The following is an 18,887-nucleotide window of genomic DNA, read 5'->3' on the forward strand; positions in this document are numbered from 1 at the left end:
GGTTCCACAGGATATCTACTGCACAAGACCACTCTACCAATTCCAGGAGACAGAGCACCTGTACCTAAGACATTGAAACAACCAAAATGTGAAGACAAAGAAGCATCTCACAAGTGAAAAATCAGAAAAAATCTTCAGAAAAATAACTGAATGAAATGGAAACAAATAAACTACTAAATACAGAGTTCAAAACAATGATTATAAGGATGCTTAGGGACCTAATGAGAGCTTCAAGGCACTTTGTGAGAATTTCAAGGAAATTAGTTAGGACATCAAAGACAAGAAAAAGGACCAGTCAGAAATAAAGGCTATACTAACTGAAATGAAAAATAATTTCCAGGGAATTAACAGTACAGTAGAGGATACTGAGAATCAAATCAGTGATTTGGCAATATGGGGAAGCAAAAAACACCCAATCAGAACAGTATAAAGGAAAAGATTTCAAAAATATAAAAATAGTATAAGGAGCCTCTGTGACAACTTGAAGCATATCAACTTTCCAATCATGGGGGTGCCAGAAGGAGAAGAGAGAGAGAGCAAGATATTGAAAATCTATTTGAAGAAATAATGACAGAAAATTCCTCCAAAAAGCTGAAAGAAATAGACTTACAAGTCCAAAAAGAAAAGAGTGTCCTAAACAAGAGGAACCCAAAGAGGCTTACACCAAGACACATCATAATTAAAATGCCTATGGTTAAAGAGAAGGAGAGAATCTTAAAAGCAGCAAGAGAAACCAGTTAGTTACCTACAAGGGTGTTTCCACATGAGTATCAAGTGATTCCTCAATAGAAAGTTTGAAGACAAGAAAGGTGTGGCAAGAAATATCCAAAGTGATGAATGGCAAGGACTGAGAACCAAGATTTCTCTATGCAGCAGTTATCTTTTAGAATTGAAGGCCAGATCGAGATCTTTACAGACAAGAAAAAGCTAAAGGAGTTCTTAACTACCAAACCAGTATTACCTGAAATTTTAAAGGGTCTTCTTTAATAATAAAAAAAATATATCAAAAATATATAAACAATAAAATGACAAAATTATGCATCTATCAACAATTGAATCTAAAAATAAACAAACAAGATAGCTAATGGTCAAAATAAATTGCTGAATAAAATAGAATCAGAGGCTTGGAAACATTGAAGAGACTGATGATTCTCAGAGGGAAGGGAAGAGATTAACCAAAGAACTTGTATGCATATATGCACTACCCATGGACACAGACAATAGGGTGGTGAATACCTGGATGGGTGGGATCTGGATAGAGGAGAGTAGATAGATCTGGTTCAGCTTCCTCAGTTACCTGAGGGTAATGGGGAGGAGGGAATGAAAAGGAGGAACATCTGTAATACTCTCAACAATAAATATTTAAAATATTTTTTGAAAAGCAATAAAAAGAGGAAATCACAGATAATATTTTTATGTGGCTCAGTTACAAGAAAAAGTATTAATTTGGGGTATTTTTTTTTTTTATTAGTGAGCATGATAGACAAAACTAAAATGCCTATTTTCATTTAAAATAAAATTTTCCAAAATCCCTAGTGTTCCACATCTAAATAGACTGAAGAAGAATTAGAAAGAAAAGAAATTGAATTTACAGAATTGTCGTACAGTTTTGATTAAAGTGAACATTTTCTGAGCTTTGTAGTTAATGAATTTTGCGTATGGAAATTACAGTTGCTCTTAATCTACTTTCAGAAGATGAATGCAAATATTAAAAAGTAATGAACTAACAAGATTGTTTGTTAATGCCACATATGAGTGCTAATTATACATCATTTACTGACTACAACTAAGCTCAAGAGACATCTAAGAAATTGTTAAATAAGCTTCTTCACTAGAAATGTGAATACAGCTGAGTGGTATGGTGAATTTCCATTCAAGGACCTCAGTGCTATCTTACCCTTAAAAAACAAACTAACAAACAAAAACAGAAAAAATAAATACAGAAAAATGTAACATGTTAAATGTAGTCAGTAGGCAAAATTATATTGCTCATAAAAAGTGACATATTAATATATTTACACCTGATAGTTCACATATGCTTTAAAGAACAGATTTCATAATTAACTATATTGAATCTACATTTGGGGGCTTACTCTATTGAATAGTTTCAAATTTCAGTGTTAATACTTTTACTATTTTAATTATATCTGTCATAGCAGTAATTTTCCAAAATATTTGTAATGCTTGCCTTACGTTTAGGTTTTAGATTTATAGCTATATTTCTACATTATTCTCATTTAAAATATATTTTATACAGGTGTAGGAGAGATGCTTCATTAAATTTTTCCTTTGTAGAAATACCATTTAAGCAACTGCTCTTTGTAAAATTTCTTTTTAATTTACTTTTTCATATGAATCCATTTTCCACATCTAATGGTAACTTTTTAAAAAATATATATTTTATTGATTTTTTACAGAGAGGAAGAGAGAGGGATAGAGAGCCAGAAACATCGATGAGAGAATCACCGATCAGCTGCCTCTTGCACACCCCCTACTGGGGATGTACCCGCAACCAACGTATATGCCCTTGACCGGAATTGAACCCAGGACCTTTCAGTCCGCAGGCCGACGCTCTATCCACTGACCCAAACCGGTTTCGGCTAATGGTAACATTTTAGTAGATAATTTGTAGTTCAGAGCCTGTCGGTCTTTTGTCGTTTGCTGGGCATTTTGAATGATGATTATTTTTAAAATCCTATCAATATTGAAATAGTGGTTTATTTAAAATAGAATCATGCATTGTACAATGTTCCATTCTTATCAAATATGAAAGGGCATGCTAGTTCACTGATGTTGAGAATGCTGACTGGTATAGCCACTTTGGAAAACAGTATGAACTTTCCTCAAAAAATTAAAAATGGAAATGCCATTTGACCCAGCCATCTCACTTCTGAGAATGTATCATAAGAATCCTGAAACATCAATCAGAAAGAATATGTGTACCCCTATGTTCATATCATAGTATCAATATTTACAACAGTTAAGATCTGAAAACAGTCCAAGTGGCCTTCAGTAGATGAGTGGATAAAAAAACTCTCGTACATTTACACAATGACACACTATGCAGCTGTGAAAACAAAAGATAGCTTAACCTTTACAACAACATGGATATATCTGGAGATTATTTTGCTAAGCAAAATAAACGAGTCAGAGACAGACAAATATCACATGATTTCACTTATATGTGGAATCTAATGAACAAGAAAAATTGCCAAACAAAATAGGTCCAGAAGCACAGATGCATGGAACAGAATGACAGATCTCAGAGGGGAGAGGTGTGGATGGAGATAGGAAGAGATTAAGCAAAGAACATATATGCGTATATGCATAACTCATGGATACAGAGAATAATGTGGTGAACACCTACAGTGGGGCAGAGGCTGGGTGAAAGGGAACAAAGGGTAGGAATGGGGGACAGCTGTAATACTGTTAACATCAAAAAATAAATTAAGAAAGAAAAAATTATATGAAAGAGTTTGGATTAATTGATTATTAACCAGAGCCACAACTAGTATCTAGTGTTTCTATAAACAAATTAGAAAAAGGCACCCATTCAGGGTAGACACATTTTTAAAAGTTGCCTCTCCTCATGTACAATGTTTAACAAGCAGAGTATATATAGTAGGTCCTCACTTAGCATCATTGATAGGTTCTACAACATTAAGAGAAAGGATGTATAAATAAATCAATATTAGCATAGGCTAATTAATATAACAAGATTTAAAATCCTCTGACATCTTGTCCATATTATAACAAAACTAGTGACCCAGTGCATGAAATTCGGGCACGGAGTTGGGGGGGGGGGGAAGCTTGTCCCTCAAACCAGCCTGCAAGCTCTCCAATCAGGCCTGAATCAGAAGCCAGACATCCCTCCCACAATCTCGGACCACTGGCTCCTAACCACTCACATGCCTGCCTCCCTGATTGCCGCTAATTGCCCTACCCTGCTGTCCTGACCTCACCCCCAATGGCCCTTCCTTGCCTGCCTGATTACACCCCCCAACGGTCCTTCCCTGTTGGCCTGATCTTGCCCTCAACTGCCCTCCCCTGCCAACTAATTTGGTTCTGATTGGTCGGTTTCTATGCCAGTCAGCATCAAAAGCTCCACCTCCTGGGCAGCCACTCCTCACATTTTACCCAGATTTGGTTCTGATTGGTTGGTTTCTATGTGAGTCAATGTCTCTAGGCCTATCTGCAGGCCTGATCAGAGAAGCTTGGCTGATCACCAGAGTCCCAGAGAGAAACAGAAGTGTGGCTGCCAGTGAAGCCCAGAGAGAAAGAGAGAGGCAAGGGCTGATCAACAGCTGCCACGGAGGCTGCAGATCAGATACTGTCTCTCTCTTCAGGCCTCTTTCTGGGCCTTATCCACAGCACCCTTGGCAATCAGTGCTGGGTTGCTGTGGCTATAAATTTTATTAACCAATATCACCCCTGACTGCCAGTGTTCAGTCGAGCCTTCAGTTGGTCGTTACGGACCCTGGGTTTTTATATATTAGTATGACATTGAATGAAATTATGATATTCAAGGACCTGCTCCACAGACTGAATTTCAATCCCCACTTGTGCCACTTTGGCTAGTACCCCTTGTGCAGCGTACACACTGTACAACCATATTCTTGGTGGGTCTGTTCTTAACAGTCATTTTAAAGTGTAAGTTATAGGAAACAACTTATGCTCAATACTCTAAAGTGTTGGTTGGCTTATATACAGTTTTTTAAAATGCTTAAGTTATCCATGCTTGTCATAAATTCTTATTTTAAAATTGCTCACATTCAATAGGAAGTACTGTAAAAGGGGATGGCAGGGAGCCAAACATTATTATAATCCTAGCACCTTTGTTCCTGCCTAGATTAGAAACATGATTCATCTATATGCCTCTGACATTTTTCTGGACAAGTGCACTAGAATTAAAACTAGGATAATTGTAGTTCAATGGGAAATCAAGAGCACTGAAGCTAAAAAGCATGGATATATAAAAAGATGTATAAACTGAATTTATATCTGCACCATACTGTTCTAGTTGACCTATCTGGATTTGACTCCCTGGACTGCCTAAACCTATGCCATAGGCCAGATCCCATTTTTTGCTCAGCCTCCTGATTGCTGGCCCCTATTGGTGAGCCCTACCCTTTGACATTCAATGATTAATTAAATATTAAGTCTTGGCTAACACCACTAATGTAGACTCTCATTTCATGAAGGATTACAAAACAAAATTTTGCAAATGCCTAGTGCTTCTGAGTGTCTTTTACTTTAACTTCTTGACATAAACTTCTATAACTATTCCTATTACACTTGATTTTTTCACTTTAATTTTCTGAGTACTCATTTTTTTAAAAATTATAGTTATGAAATATCTGCAGCATCTGTTTTCTATTTATTATATAATTGTTTTATTGAAGTTTAGGCTGAAAGAGACCTTACAAATCAATACAAACCCCATTTTATCACAACTCTTAATTTTTAAAAAATATATTTTATTGATTTTTAACAAAGAGAAAGGGAGAGAGATAGAGAGCTAGAAACGTCCATGAGAGAGAAACATCTACCAGCTGCCTCTTGCACACCCCCTACCTGGGATGTGCCTGCAACCAAGGTACATGCCCCTGACCGGAATCGAACCTGGGATCCTTCAGTCCGCAGACCGATGCTCTACCATTGAACCAAACCGGCCTCAGCTACAACTCTTAATTTTTGTTATAAAAGTTAGAATGTTTACTATAAAAATTCAAAAATTTATGTACTTAAAAAGAAATTTGAATTATAATGTTACATATATTTTATACTTTTTATTGAATTTATTGGGGTTATATTGGTTAATAAAATTTTATAGTTATCAACTGAGTTATCAACTGTGCACTTCTACAATATATTGTTTGTGTATTGTATTGTGTGTTCAGCACCCAAATAAAGTCTTTTTCTGTCACCATTTATTCTCCCTTTTGTATCCACTGGTACCATCTCTTAAATTCCCCACCCCCCATTCTCTCTGGTAATTAGAATACTGTTGTCTGTGTCAATGAGTTGTTGTTGTTGTTGCTTTTATTAATCCCTTTAAATTTTTCAGCCACCCCCCAAACTCTCATCCCTTCTGACAGCTGTCAGTTTGTTCTCTGTATCTATGAGCCCTTTTTAGTTTTTGTTTGTTTATTTTGTTTATTAGATTCCATGTACAAGGGAAATCATGTGGCATTTGTCTTTCTCTGACTGGCTTATTTCACTTACCATAATTCTCTCCAGGACCATCGATGCTGCCACAAAAGGTAAGATTTCCTTCTTTTTTACAGCTGAGTAGTATTCCATTGTGTAAATGTATCACAGCTATTTTAATCCACTTACCTATAATTGCATCAAAAATAAAATAGAATACATAAGAATAAATGTAACCAGGGATGTAAAAGGCTTGTACTCAGAAAATTATAAAGCACTGAAGAAAAACTTTGAAGAAGATGCAAACAAGTGGAAACATATATTATGCTAAGGATAGGAAGAATTGACATAATTTCAACATCCACACTGCCCAGCCAGTGTGACTCAGTGGTTGAGCATCAACCTATGAATCAGGAGGTCACGGTTTGATTCCCAGTCAAGGCACATGCCTGGGTTGCAGGCTCAATCACCAGTAGGGGCATACAAGAAGCAACTGATCAATGATTCTCTCTCATTGATGTTTCTCTCTCTCCCTCTCTGTTAACAATAATATATATATTTAAAATGTCCACACTCACTACAGACTGATTCATTTGCCTCTCAGCATAACCATTATGGCTGGTCTCATTTTCGGTTCCTACAAGTGTATTTCTTTATCACATGATCTCACGCATCTAGGGAAAATAATGAACAACATAAACTGACGATCAAAAATAGACCCGGAGACAGGGAAGCATCAATCAGACTCTCAAACATCAGAGGGAAGGTAGGGGAGTGTGGGGGGAAGTGGGGTGATCAACCAAAGGACTTGTGTGCATGCATATAAGCCTAACCAGTCGTCATGGACAACAGGGGAGTGAGGACATATGTGGGGAGGGGTTTTGGGTGGGAATGGGGGATGAGGACAATTATGTGATACTAGAATTAGTTAAAAAATAAAAATAAAGGAGATGATAGCATTCTCACAAGAAAAAAAAGTCCACACTACTGATAGCAATCTATAGATACAACACAATTCTGATCAAGATACTAATGGCATATTTCACAGAACTAAAACAAATGTTCCAAAAATTTATATGGAATCACAAGACTCCAAATATCTACAGCAGTCTTGAGAAAGAAGAATAAAGTTGAAGTATTCATATTACCTGATATCAGACTATACTACAAGGCCATGGTAATCAAAACAGCATGGTACTAACATAAAAACAGACATATAGATCAATGTCACATACTTGATCAAGGTCATATACTTGTGAATTTTTTCTTTACTTAAAATGCATGTTGAAGTTTTTTTTTTTCTTTATTGATTAAGGTATTACATGTGTGTCTTTATCGCCCTCCCCATTGTCCCCCACCCCCTCACTCATACACTGACTTCCCTGGTGTCTGTATCCATTGAGTTAGGCTTATATGCATGCATGCAAGACCTTTATTTGATCTTTACCCCTTACCCCCACCCTCCCCTACTTTCCCTCTAAGGTTTGACAGTCTGATCAATGCTTCTCTGTCTCTAGATCTGGTTTTGTTCATCAGTTTATGTTGTTCATTATATTCCATAAATGAGTGAGATCATGTGATATTTATATTTCTCTGACTGGCTTATTTGCTTAGCATATTTTTTAAATTTTAACTGTCAATTATTGTTCTGATGGTGGCATTTTGCAACATTTATTTTACTTCTTATTTTTGGCAGTTATAATGCTAAGATGAGACTAATTATAGCTAAATATTTACCCATATCCATGATTATTTCTCTGGGATCCCAGTGGGATTCTTGGATCAAATAACATTAAAAATTTAAGGAATTTTAAAAATATTGCAACATAGTCCCAAGTAATATTTTGCCATTTATACTCCCACAAGCAGTGTATGAGAACACCCATATGCCCAAACTTTCTCCAACAGTGGATATAATTATGTAAGAGAAGCATTGCCAATTTGACAGATAAGAAATTATATTTCTTATTTTAACTAACACTTATTAACTATTTTTATGTTTATTGTCCATTTCATTTTTTCTTTTGTAAATACCTATTAATGTCATTTACACGTTTTTTTTTAAGGATATGCACTTATTAATGGCTCTTTGTTAATATCAAGTAAACTTTTTTCAAGATATGTCCCAAAATTTCCCAAGTTGACTCACATATTATTTTAACACTAGAGGCCCAGGTACAAAATTCGTGTATGAGGGGATGTCCCGCAGCACAGCTTTCACCCTCTCCAATCCTGGATCCCTCAAAGGATGTCCTACAGCCAGGTGGGATCAGGCCTAAATGGGCAGTCAGACATCCCTCTCACAATCCAAGACTGCGGGCTCCCAACTGCCTGCCTGCCTGCCTTCCTGATTTCCCTTAACTGCTTCTGCCTGCTAGCCTGATCACCCTAACCAGTCCCATGCTATCCTGATTGATGTCTAACTGCTCCCCTGACAGCCTGTTTGCCCCCAACTTCCCTCCTCTGCCAGCCTGGTCACACCAAACTGCCCTTCCCTGCAGGGTTGATCGCCTCCAACTGCCCTCCCTTGTAGGCCTGGTCCCTCTCAACTGTCCTCCCTTGCATGCCTGGTGCCTCCCAACTGCCCTTCTTGCTGGCCATCTTTGTCCAAATGGGGGCAGGTTCTTTGTCCACATGGGGGCATCCATATTGTGTATTGGAGTGATGGTCAATCTGCATATTACTGTTTTATTCTTTTATTAGATAGAATAGAGTCCTGGTGCATAGGTGGGGGCCAGCTGGATTGCCCTGAAGGGTGTCCCGTATCAGTGTGGGGTTCCCTTTGGGAGTGGGGCAGCCTGAGAGAGGGGCCTGTGGTGGTTTACAGATCAGCCACACTCCCCGGCCACCCAAGTGGAGGCCCTGGTATCCAGAATTTATTTACTTTCTACAATTGAAACTTTGTAGCTTAGAGTGGAGCCAAGCCTCCTGCTCACTTCCTGGCTGCTGCCATTTCTGTTTTGATTTGCTTACCTTCTATAATTGAAACTCCGTGGCCTTGAGTGGAGGCCTGGGCCCCCCAGGGTGTGTGGAAAGCTTGGCTTCCTCTGTTTCCAGAAACCTAAGCCTCCCTCCTGGTAGCCATCTTGGTTGGGTTTATTTGCATACTCACTCTGATTGGTTGTTGGGCCTGGCTTGTAGGTGTAGTGGAGTGATAGTTAATTTGCATATTTTTCTTTTATTAGGTAGGATTTTAATGTGTTCTTTTATGGTTTATGAATTTATTGTCATGATAAGAAAGATAAAGATTGTGTAAACAATCACCTATTTCACTTATATTTTCCTCTAGTATTCATATAGATTTTTCTTTTTTTCTTTTTTCTTTTTATATCTTTAATACATTTGAAACACATTTTGAAATATAGTGTCACAAGAGGATTCTGTCACATTTTGTTCTTGGTCAAATCACTAAATCTCTCAAGTCTCAGTTTCTCCATCTATAAACTGAAGACCTATCAGACCAATAGAAATGATAGAATTTCTAAATATCGACTCAGGAACATATGAAAATCCATTTTACTATAAAGGGAATATATATATCTTCTATTACTGAAGGAAAACCAATGCTCTCATAAAAATCTGTCATTTCTACAGATGTTTGCTTGGTTTTTATTTTCACTAGTATCCAATGTCTAACTATTCTTAGAACATATATTCAATAATTGGACCTTAAATAATTTCAACCTTCACGGATATGGATTCCATATCTTATATTTGGTTATATATGTGTTTTGTTTTGGTTAGATGAGCCTAAAATCCAAAATTGGAGGACATCTTACCAGTTTTCCAATCATGTTGATTGTGCCTGATAACAACATTAAGTTGATTAGAGAGGGTCACATTTAAGCATTAGAATTAACATTTTCCTTATATAAGTTAAATTCATAGCAAGTTCCTATAGGATAAGCAAGTGTTTGTTCTGTTTTGAAGTGGTATGCACATGAATTCATTTGACTGGCAAAGTTAAAAGTGTTAATTAATCATAAATTTCAACAATGTGGGATGCATATAGATTGTAATTGGTTTGTGTAAACACCTAGCACTGAAGCAATAAAGTTATATAAACTGTGAAGAAATGCTTTTTAAAAGTCATGTCATTCTGTTAAATTTTGGATTATGCATGATTTTACTCATAATTTTTATAAGACTCTCTAATAAGTTTTAAAACTATAAATCATTATTTACTTTTTACCAGATGTGACTTATTATTAATACAAAAATGTTTTTTAATTGTTCTATTGCCCTTGATGATTTGGCTCAGTGGATAAAGTGTAGACCTGTGGACTAAAGTGTCCCAGGTTTGATTCTAGTCAAGGGCACAAGCCCAGGTTGTGTGGTCCATCCCCAGTAGGGGCGTGCAGGAGGCAGTTGATCAATGATTTTCTCTCATCATTGATGTTTCTATCTCTCTCTCCCTCTCCCTTACTCTTTGAAATCAATAAAAATATATTAAAAAGAAAACCTATAACAAAAATTGTTCTATTTATAGATAATCAACTTTGTAGTTAGGACATTAAATACTGTCTTTGATACATTTATTGTACAGTGTATTACCAACAGAATTGTGTACCAATGAGGATTAACACAATGTATAAGAATTTTACAACTAGCCCTAACGGGTTTGGCTCAGTGGATAGAGGGTTAGCCTGTGGACTCAAGGGACCCAGGTTCAATTCTGGTCAAGGCCATGTATCCCCAGTAGGGGGTGTGCAGGAGGCAGTTGATTGATGTTTCTCTCTCATCGATGTTTCTAACTCTCCCTCTCCTTTCCTCTGTAAAAAATCAATAAAATATATATTTAAAAAATACAAAAAGAATTTTACACCTAAAAGAGGGATAAATATGTCCTCTGGGGAAAATAATAGATTACTTGGTTTCTGGATGAAGTGTGATTAATAAAGCCAGCAGCTCTACCTCAGAAATTTATGATTTAGTGAGAGGAGTGAAAAGGAAAAATTTTAAAAAAAGATTAGTGTGCCTCAATAGGGAAAAATGATTGAAGTTTAAATTTTAAAAAGTTCAGGATCTGGTATATTTGAAAACCTGAAAATGTTCTTCTGTGAGCTTAATTCATTGCATACCCACTTCACTAATAAAGTTAACTTTGGTGATGATGTGTCTGCTTGCCAAAGCCAGTTTGAGGGAATGATGAAACGTAAATCAGAGAGGGATTTCAGTTCCACCAAGGGGATATGAGATTGGCTGCTATCTAAGGACAAATGATATTTATAGGAAGGAATGAAGCAGCAGAGATAGATTTGTTTCTAGGAAGACTGGATAGTATTTCTCTAATCACCTTATCCCCATCCTTTCAAATGTCCTGCTACTACAGGAAGCCTTTTCTGTCATGAAGCACTCAATCCACAACTCTTCTCTTCAAACTGCCTCTTCTTTCTTCTCTGGATTATGTTCTCCATATCCAAATTTGTTACTTTTCCCACAGTACTCCCAATTTGCAGCTGCTTCCTGCTATAAAGCACTTCTCTCTCCTAAACTGACAGTGGCCCTACCCCTCTATTTTTACTACTCTGACTTTCTCCATCTGGTTTTCTCTTTCTCACGTGCACAAACAGGGTCCATCAACCCTCGAACTCCCTGTGTTGTTCTGTCTCTACATAAAAACTTTTATAATGAGGGTGTTGTTTGAAGTCAGTTATACATGTATATATTTTTAAAAATTATCTGATTAAACACTATTAGATATCAAATACTTTATGGTAAATTGATGGATCTGTGTGATTCATATTGGGCAGAGGTTTTCAGAGTTGAAAAAAATAGTTATTTTTACCTCCATAAAGTGAAGTAGGATGCTGGTCCATCCACAAAAAAACAATGCTGGCATCATTTCCTGAAAATAACTATTACAGTTTCTTTGAGAAATTGAGCTATTGAGAAAGACTTTCTGAGTGACAGTAAAGTCCCCAAGTTGGGTTACGAAGTATATATATTTAATCAGTCTTTAGCAAGAGTAGTACCTACTCAAGCACTTAAGAAAAAGATTGCATGATAAAGCACAGTTTCTCTGACTTTTCAAATTTAGAGTTGATTTGATAAATGCTATGCATTTTCATTATATAAAGAAAAAAATGAATGTCATAATAGAGAAATAGATGGGTTCTTTGACTTAATTTAGTTTCATCACTTGCTCTTTCTGTGGGAATATCATTCAATCTATCTTATTACAAAGAATATATACAAGGATTTGTGGTAGCTATGGAATTAACCTATGACATGACAGAGTGTTTTTTGTCAGCCTAAAATTTCTTTTTTTTCTGGCTTTGGCTCATTGATTTTGAAATAGAGTCATTTTATATTCTTTTATATCTAAGTCCTTCAGAAATATACATTGCTTAGTAATATTTGATAAGCAAAACCCATTGTTACAGTGCAATGTAATAGTCAAAGAATGATATCTTTCTCACTTATTATACTACCTACTTGTTTAGTGATAGTTACATATAAACCTCTTGTACCATGGTAGATGAAGACAGCACTATGATCTCAAACTTAAGACTCCAGTGGAAATAAATTATTGGTCCTATTTAGTGTTTTTGTTATAATAATTCTCAGAAGAATAAAGTATAATTTAAAAGATATATTCTTATTGATTTCTTAAGGAAGAGGGAGAAAGAGAAAGACCAATCTGCTGCCTCCTACATGCCCACTACCCTGAATTGAGACAGCAACCCTGATATGGAATCAAACCGGTGACTTCGTGGTGTATAGGACAACACTAAATCCACTGAGCAACACCAGCTGGGCTGAATGAGATATAATTTTAATGTCATTTCTGGTTTATGAAAGGTTATAAATTTTAAAAAATTCATTGCTTTGAACTTTAACCTTTTCAGCCTTCTGTAGTTTGATTGGTTACATGTTGCCTCTTCCACCAGGCTACAGAAGTTGTAAAACCAGAAAATAAAAATGGCTAGTGAATCATTCTTTGGGACATGAAAAAGGTCAAAGTTGTACAGTTAATTATTATCTTGTAGAGAATATGAAGCCATTAAAATTCCTATGCTGTAATCTTATGACAAGGAATATATTGAGAACTATAAATAATAAACAGTACAACATGAATCTTCTTGTAACAATGATTAAAACTTAAAATAGGAAATATTTAACCCATTCCCTTCAAAAGGAAGGAATACTTGGTCATTGTTAATCTTCCCCTTTCATGTTTAGGAGCTATTTAAGCCACAGGAAAAAAAAGGAAAGCATACATGTTTCAGGAGTGTTGAATATATTTTGTTATAAGCACTTTTCAAAAGGAATAGGCTGTTGTGGTATAGGATTAATATCAAGCCATATTGCATCAGAATAATTAAAAAAATAATTTTAAGGTAATCATCTGTTTAAAACTGGATGTTTTGCTGTCTTGGTGGACCTGTGATAACAAAATTATATAGTATTTCTATACAGAAGCCACGAATAAAAAAAATAGTTGCAGCCCAACTGGCTTAGCTCAATGGTTGAGCATTGACCTATGAATGAGGAGGTCTTGATTGGATTCCCAGTCAGGGCACATTCCCTGGATTGTGAGCTCTGTCCCAGATGTGGGGCCTGCAAGAAACAGTCAATCATCATTTCTTCCTCAACATTGATGTTCTCTTCTCTTCTCTCAATCTCTCTCTCTCTCTCTCTCTCTCTCTCTCTCTCTCTCTCTCTCTCTCTCTCTCTCCTTTCAACTCTGAAATCAATAAAATATATATAAATACTTGCATTTCATTTGCATTTAGCAATAAGATTTCAAGCTTATTAGATCCTTACATTTATTGATAGCTATTATATAGGTACACAGCTCTACATAAGCTATATATTCAGTATATATCTTACATAATAAAGAGGTAATAATGCAAATTGACCTTCACACCATGGCACAAGATGGCTTCCCCCATGTGGTCAAAGATGGCCACACTCATGAGGTCAAAGATGGCCACCACAGGATGGCTGGCAGGGGAGGGTAGTTGTGGGCAAACAGGCCAGCAAGGAAGGGCAGTTGGGGGCAACTGGGCCAGCAGGGGAGGGCAGTTGGGGGTGATTGGGCCATCAAGGGAGCAGTTAGGTATTGATCAGGCTGTCAGGGGAGTGGTTAGGGGGTGATTAGGCTGGCAGGCAAGTGAGCAGTTGGAAGCCAGCAGTCCCAGATTGTGAGAGGGGTGTCTGAATGCTGGGTTTAGGCCAGATCCCTATGGGTTAGGGATAGGTTCTGGCCTAAATCAGCACTCGGACATCCCTTGAATGGAGGGGTTCCAGTGTTGGAGAGGGTGCAGGCTGGGCCGAGGGAATTTTGTGCACCAGGCCTCTCTCTCTATATATATATATATCATACACCACAGAGGTATAAATAAAACTTCAATGTCTCTATTTGCTCATAGTTATTCTTTGTTGCTTACTTTAGTTGTTTAGGAATGACATAGAAAATAAACAGAAGGTGTTTGGAAAGAGAACAAAGCATTGTAAAAAGAGAAGATTGTATTGGTGGCACTTTTTGTTACAATGAATTTGTCATGGTTGCTGTAATTGTGAGTAAAGTCTTTATGAGCATTTATCAGGGCACTTCCTTCAAGAAGGAAAAAGTATCCTTGTTCTGCTGCCACTTACCACACCTTTTGGCAACTCTCCAGAGATGCAACACTGCATTGATATAACAATTTGAATCCTTGTCAAAATATTTAACATCTGGCTCAAAAGAGATTTTTGATGACAATAAGCATGCTCAACTCCTCTGTTCATTAAGGCTGAAAATTCAATAAGTGCTTGGTATGCTGGGACTAAGCTACCTCATAGTGAACAGCTGTCAAATGATTTGCTGAATACTTCTGCTCAACCCACCACAGTGAATTGATGGAACTGCGCCAGCTTCAGGACATACACAGACTGAGGGAAATTTTAGCAAGCTTCTTCTGAGCTTTGCACTACCACCTATAAATATAGAACAACCTATTAAGAGACAAAGAAACTTACTGGATCTGCATGTCCTTTGTACCCAGGGGGCAAAGAAACAGTGATTGGTGCTAAAAGAGCATTAATGGTCTTGCTTGTAGAATAGGTGTCATTTTGATCTGTGGGTTTTGTCAGGCTTTAACCGAGATCTTACACCACATACATCATTAGCTCTTGGCATGAAAAAAAATGCTCATTTGAAGAATTGTCCTCTAAAGACATTTCTAATCTAGTGGTTGTTCATATACAATGGCACTGTGTTTTAGGGCACCTTTGTGAATTAAGTTGTGCAGTGATCAGAATGGCCATCTTTCCACCCTGCTTGCTATACCAATATTTCTGTTTCTTGAACTTGAAAAAGCTCCCATCTGGGCATTTTGATAATCTTCCAGAACCATTGTTTTAATGGGGTGCTGTAGCACATTATGAAGAGTGCAAGTAGCAGCATTAGAGAAAATAATTTCACATGAGTAATATATTTTCACTTGCATTTATAAATCTGAGTATATACTAGCCCTTTTTTTCAGAGAATGGGTAAAGGGATCACCTCTGTTCTACCTTGTTCCTGGACTTTTTAAGCCAATCTTACATATACCATCCTATCTAATGAGGGAATATGCTAATTGGCTCTCATGCCTTCAGAAAGATGGTGCCACCCACAGCCAATAGGAGGGAATATGCTAATTGACTGCCCTGCCCTTAAAGATGGCATTGCCCACAGCCACAAGATGTTGGCACCCAGTCCCCTCAGACCCCCAGCCATCCAGAGCCAGCCCAAGGCACAGGCAAGCCTTAAATGGCAGCTTCCCAGCAGCCCAGGGCCTGCCTGAGGTGCAGGCAAGCCTTGGATGGCAGCTGCCCAGCCACTTAGGGCTGCCCGAGGATCAGGTAACCAGGGCTGGCTGAGGCTTGAGCTGCCAGCAGTGGCAGCAGGGGTGTTATGGGGCATCGCCTTCCCCTTATCACCTGGTCTTACACCACCTACTGAGGTGGTGCCTCCTACTCCTGAGGGTTCCTGGACTGTGAGAGGGGACAAGCCGGACTGAGACCCCCCCTTCCAGTGTGATCAAGCAGGGCAGCAGAGGGGTTAGCAACAATTAGGGAGGCAGCCAGAGTTGTTAGGGGCTATCAAGCAGGCAGGAGAGAGTTAGAGGGTCAGGCAGGCAGGCAGAGTGCTTAGGGATGATCGGTCAGTCAGACAGGCAAGTGGTTAGGAGCCAGCAGTCCTAGATTGCATGAAAGTGCAGGCCGTGCTGAGGGATGCCTGCCCTGGCCCTTCATGAATGAATTTAGTCCACCAGCCTCAAGTGTACTTAATAATCGTCAGTTTTGAGAGGCAAACACTAGCTCATGTTTCAAACAACGCTCTCCATTTCTCCTGCCCATTTTCCTTTTTGACCTGTCAGCCTGATTCTGCCTCTAACTATGAAGTGTTAAGCTCTGTTACTCTCACCTCAGTCTCATCTAGCTACTTTTCTGTCAGTACATTCTTCTCTATTATCTGTACTTTGGTCTATCTTTATGAACCTTATTTACCTTAATACACCTATCCTGCTCTGAACAACCCCCATAACCTTAAGTAGGTAGGAATTTCCCACCGTAGACTTGGCCAAGTCTAAAAAGATTCCACTGGGCCCTCTATACAGTCACACAGCTGTAAGCCAGTGATAGGGAGCCAACTAAGCTACTTAGAAAACTTTGGGAGATTACTGATTTAATTTCCTTAAAATAGAAAACACAATCAAAGGTTTAGGCTCCCAGAGTGGTGTTTATAAAAATAATTCACAACACTTCTTCCACTTTTAGGATCTTTATTGAATATCCACATATGTAAGGTACATTATTGCTTAACAGAGAGTAAGAAGGTAGATGGTTTCAAATGCAAAAACATAAATTAATAGCTTACACCTCTTTCACCTACACTTTTTTACTTTCCCCTTTCTTTTTTATGATCTGTTCTCTCTGTTTAAGTATGGATGAGGTTGCATTCCAGTAGGAGGGAAATGGCCAAAATAGGAAAACACTGGGGGACGGCACATTGCGTGAGGAGGAAAAGGCATAGGTAAATTGAGAAATGGGTGGAAATTCGGAGGTACAGGTCCTATGAAGCAAGGACCATTAGGGAACCAACCTAAATGTGAAACATTAGGAGGCGCTGTGATGGGCCTTGGCCAATTGTCCATGGGGTTCCATGGACCTCCCATTGGGAAAGCAACTTGAGCCATCCTTTCATTGCCAGCCATTTTCGTATTTCCTGGAGGCACCTCCATCATTATCCCTGTTCTAATAGCGGGGTTAGGTGGGGGATCTCTTATTAATGGGGCCCTGGGTGGAAAGAACCCTTGACCTTGTTGCAAAGGCAACTGGAGCTTTGCCTTATTGACACCATTCTCAGTGCCCTCATTGCTGACTCTGGTTCCCTCTATCATCAGTGAGGGAGAGCAGCCAGGGGATTTTTGGGACATAGTAATAGAATCTTGTCCCATCTGGCTGCAGCCTGCCAACCCCACAGGACCATTTATTTTTGCTGTTGCTAGGGACCCTTTCTCAGCAGCAGGTCGTGACCCATATGGGTGTTTGAGAGCTCTTGAAATGTTGGAAGGAATGCAAGATCCTTTTCTCTCGCTGGGGCCCTCCAATTGCCCTCTTGCCAGATCTGGTGGCACGTAGAGGGGAGGTCTCAAAGGCATACGAGGTTTGCCCCAGGATTCCACCTCGTTCTTCAGCATGGTACTCGAACTCAGGCGAAGTATCTTGGGGTTTGGTCTCGGTTTCACATTTCCATCTACAGCCATTGCTATGGGTGAAGAAGCATGCTCTTCAAGGCTTGCAAAAATAGAAATAAATAAGTTAATAAAAATGAAAATGCAGCAACCAGGAAATATCTTTTTTTAAAGATTTTTAAAATATATATTTTATTGATTTTTCACAGAGAGGAAGAGAGAGGGATAGAGAGTTAGAAACATCGATGTGAGAGAATCATCTATCAGCTGCCTCTTGCACACCCCCCACAGGGGATGTGCCCACAACCAAGGTACATGCCCCTGGGACCTTTCAGTCCGTAGGCCAATGCTCCATCCACTGAACCAAACCGGTCCCTGCTTCAACCAGGAAATATCTTGAAATACGTGGTTGATGGAACTCGCTGAATACACCAGGGAAAAGGAGAGAGCTCTATCTCTTCCCCTGTGTAGTCAGAAAACACTTTTACAATTCGACCTCTTTGGCACCAGGTTCTATGATTACCCTATGGCTCCACCCCATTTCCCCCTCCCCCACCTCCTCATGGCAGCAAGGAAGACTAGAAGACCCAGATAGCTTCTTTAAGGGCCACAGAGTGTAGGTATGCCATAGAAAACACCAGCTCTTACAGTCCCAGTAGGATCTATGATCCACTAAACCTAGCATTCAGATTCTGGCAGCCATGCTTGGGACACTTGCGAGGGAAACATATTTTCTTTCCACAGAAGCTGAAGAAAGGTTATGTTAAAACACTGCAGTTTGTCCCTCTTTATGGAGCATCATTCAACGGTCACACGGAATTTTATTAAAATTTTATTTCATTCCACCCATACCGCACCCTAGAGTACGAATTTCCTTGTGTTTAAACCCCACTATTTAGACGAAGGATTTATAACTTCTGTTTTGAAATTACTTTTAAAAACCGCCACCCTTAAAGTCCGTATTCTTACTAGCTGAGCTTATAACCTACAAGTATCTGGGATCCCCTCCCATACCACCTCTGACCCACTGGTTCGTGTCCCACTTACACAGGAGAACAATTCAGTTGT

At 38.5% G+C, this 18,887-nt stretch overlaps 1 protein-coding gene across 1 annotated transcript; it reads right to left on the reverse strand.

The window, feature by feature from the left end:
* Nucleotides 1-16,903: 16,903 nt before the first annotated feature.
* On the reverse strand, nucleotides 16,904-17,916 carry PRR32 (proline rich 32). Its single transcript, XM_036443217.2, has one exon. The coding sequence runs from the start codon at nucleotides 17,889-17,891 to the stop codon at nucleotides 17,043-17,045; it is 849 nt and encodes a 282-aa protein (XP_036299110.2). The 5' UTR covers nucleotides 17,892-17,916; the 3' UTR covers nucleotides 16,904-17,042.
* Between the last annotated feature and the right edge of the window lie 971 nt (nucleotides 17,917-18,887).

Source organism: Pipistrellus kuhlii, unplaced genomic scaffold (assembly GCF_014108245.1).
Source record: "Pipistrellus kuhlii isolate mPipKuh1 unplaced genomic scaffold, mPipKuh1.p scaffold_m20_p_19, whole genome shotgun sequence".
NCBI classification, from domain to species: Eukaryota; Metazoa; Chordata; class Mammalia; order Chiroptera; family Vespertilionidae; genus Pipistrellus; species Pipistrellus kuhlii.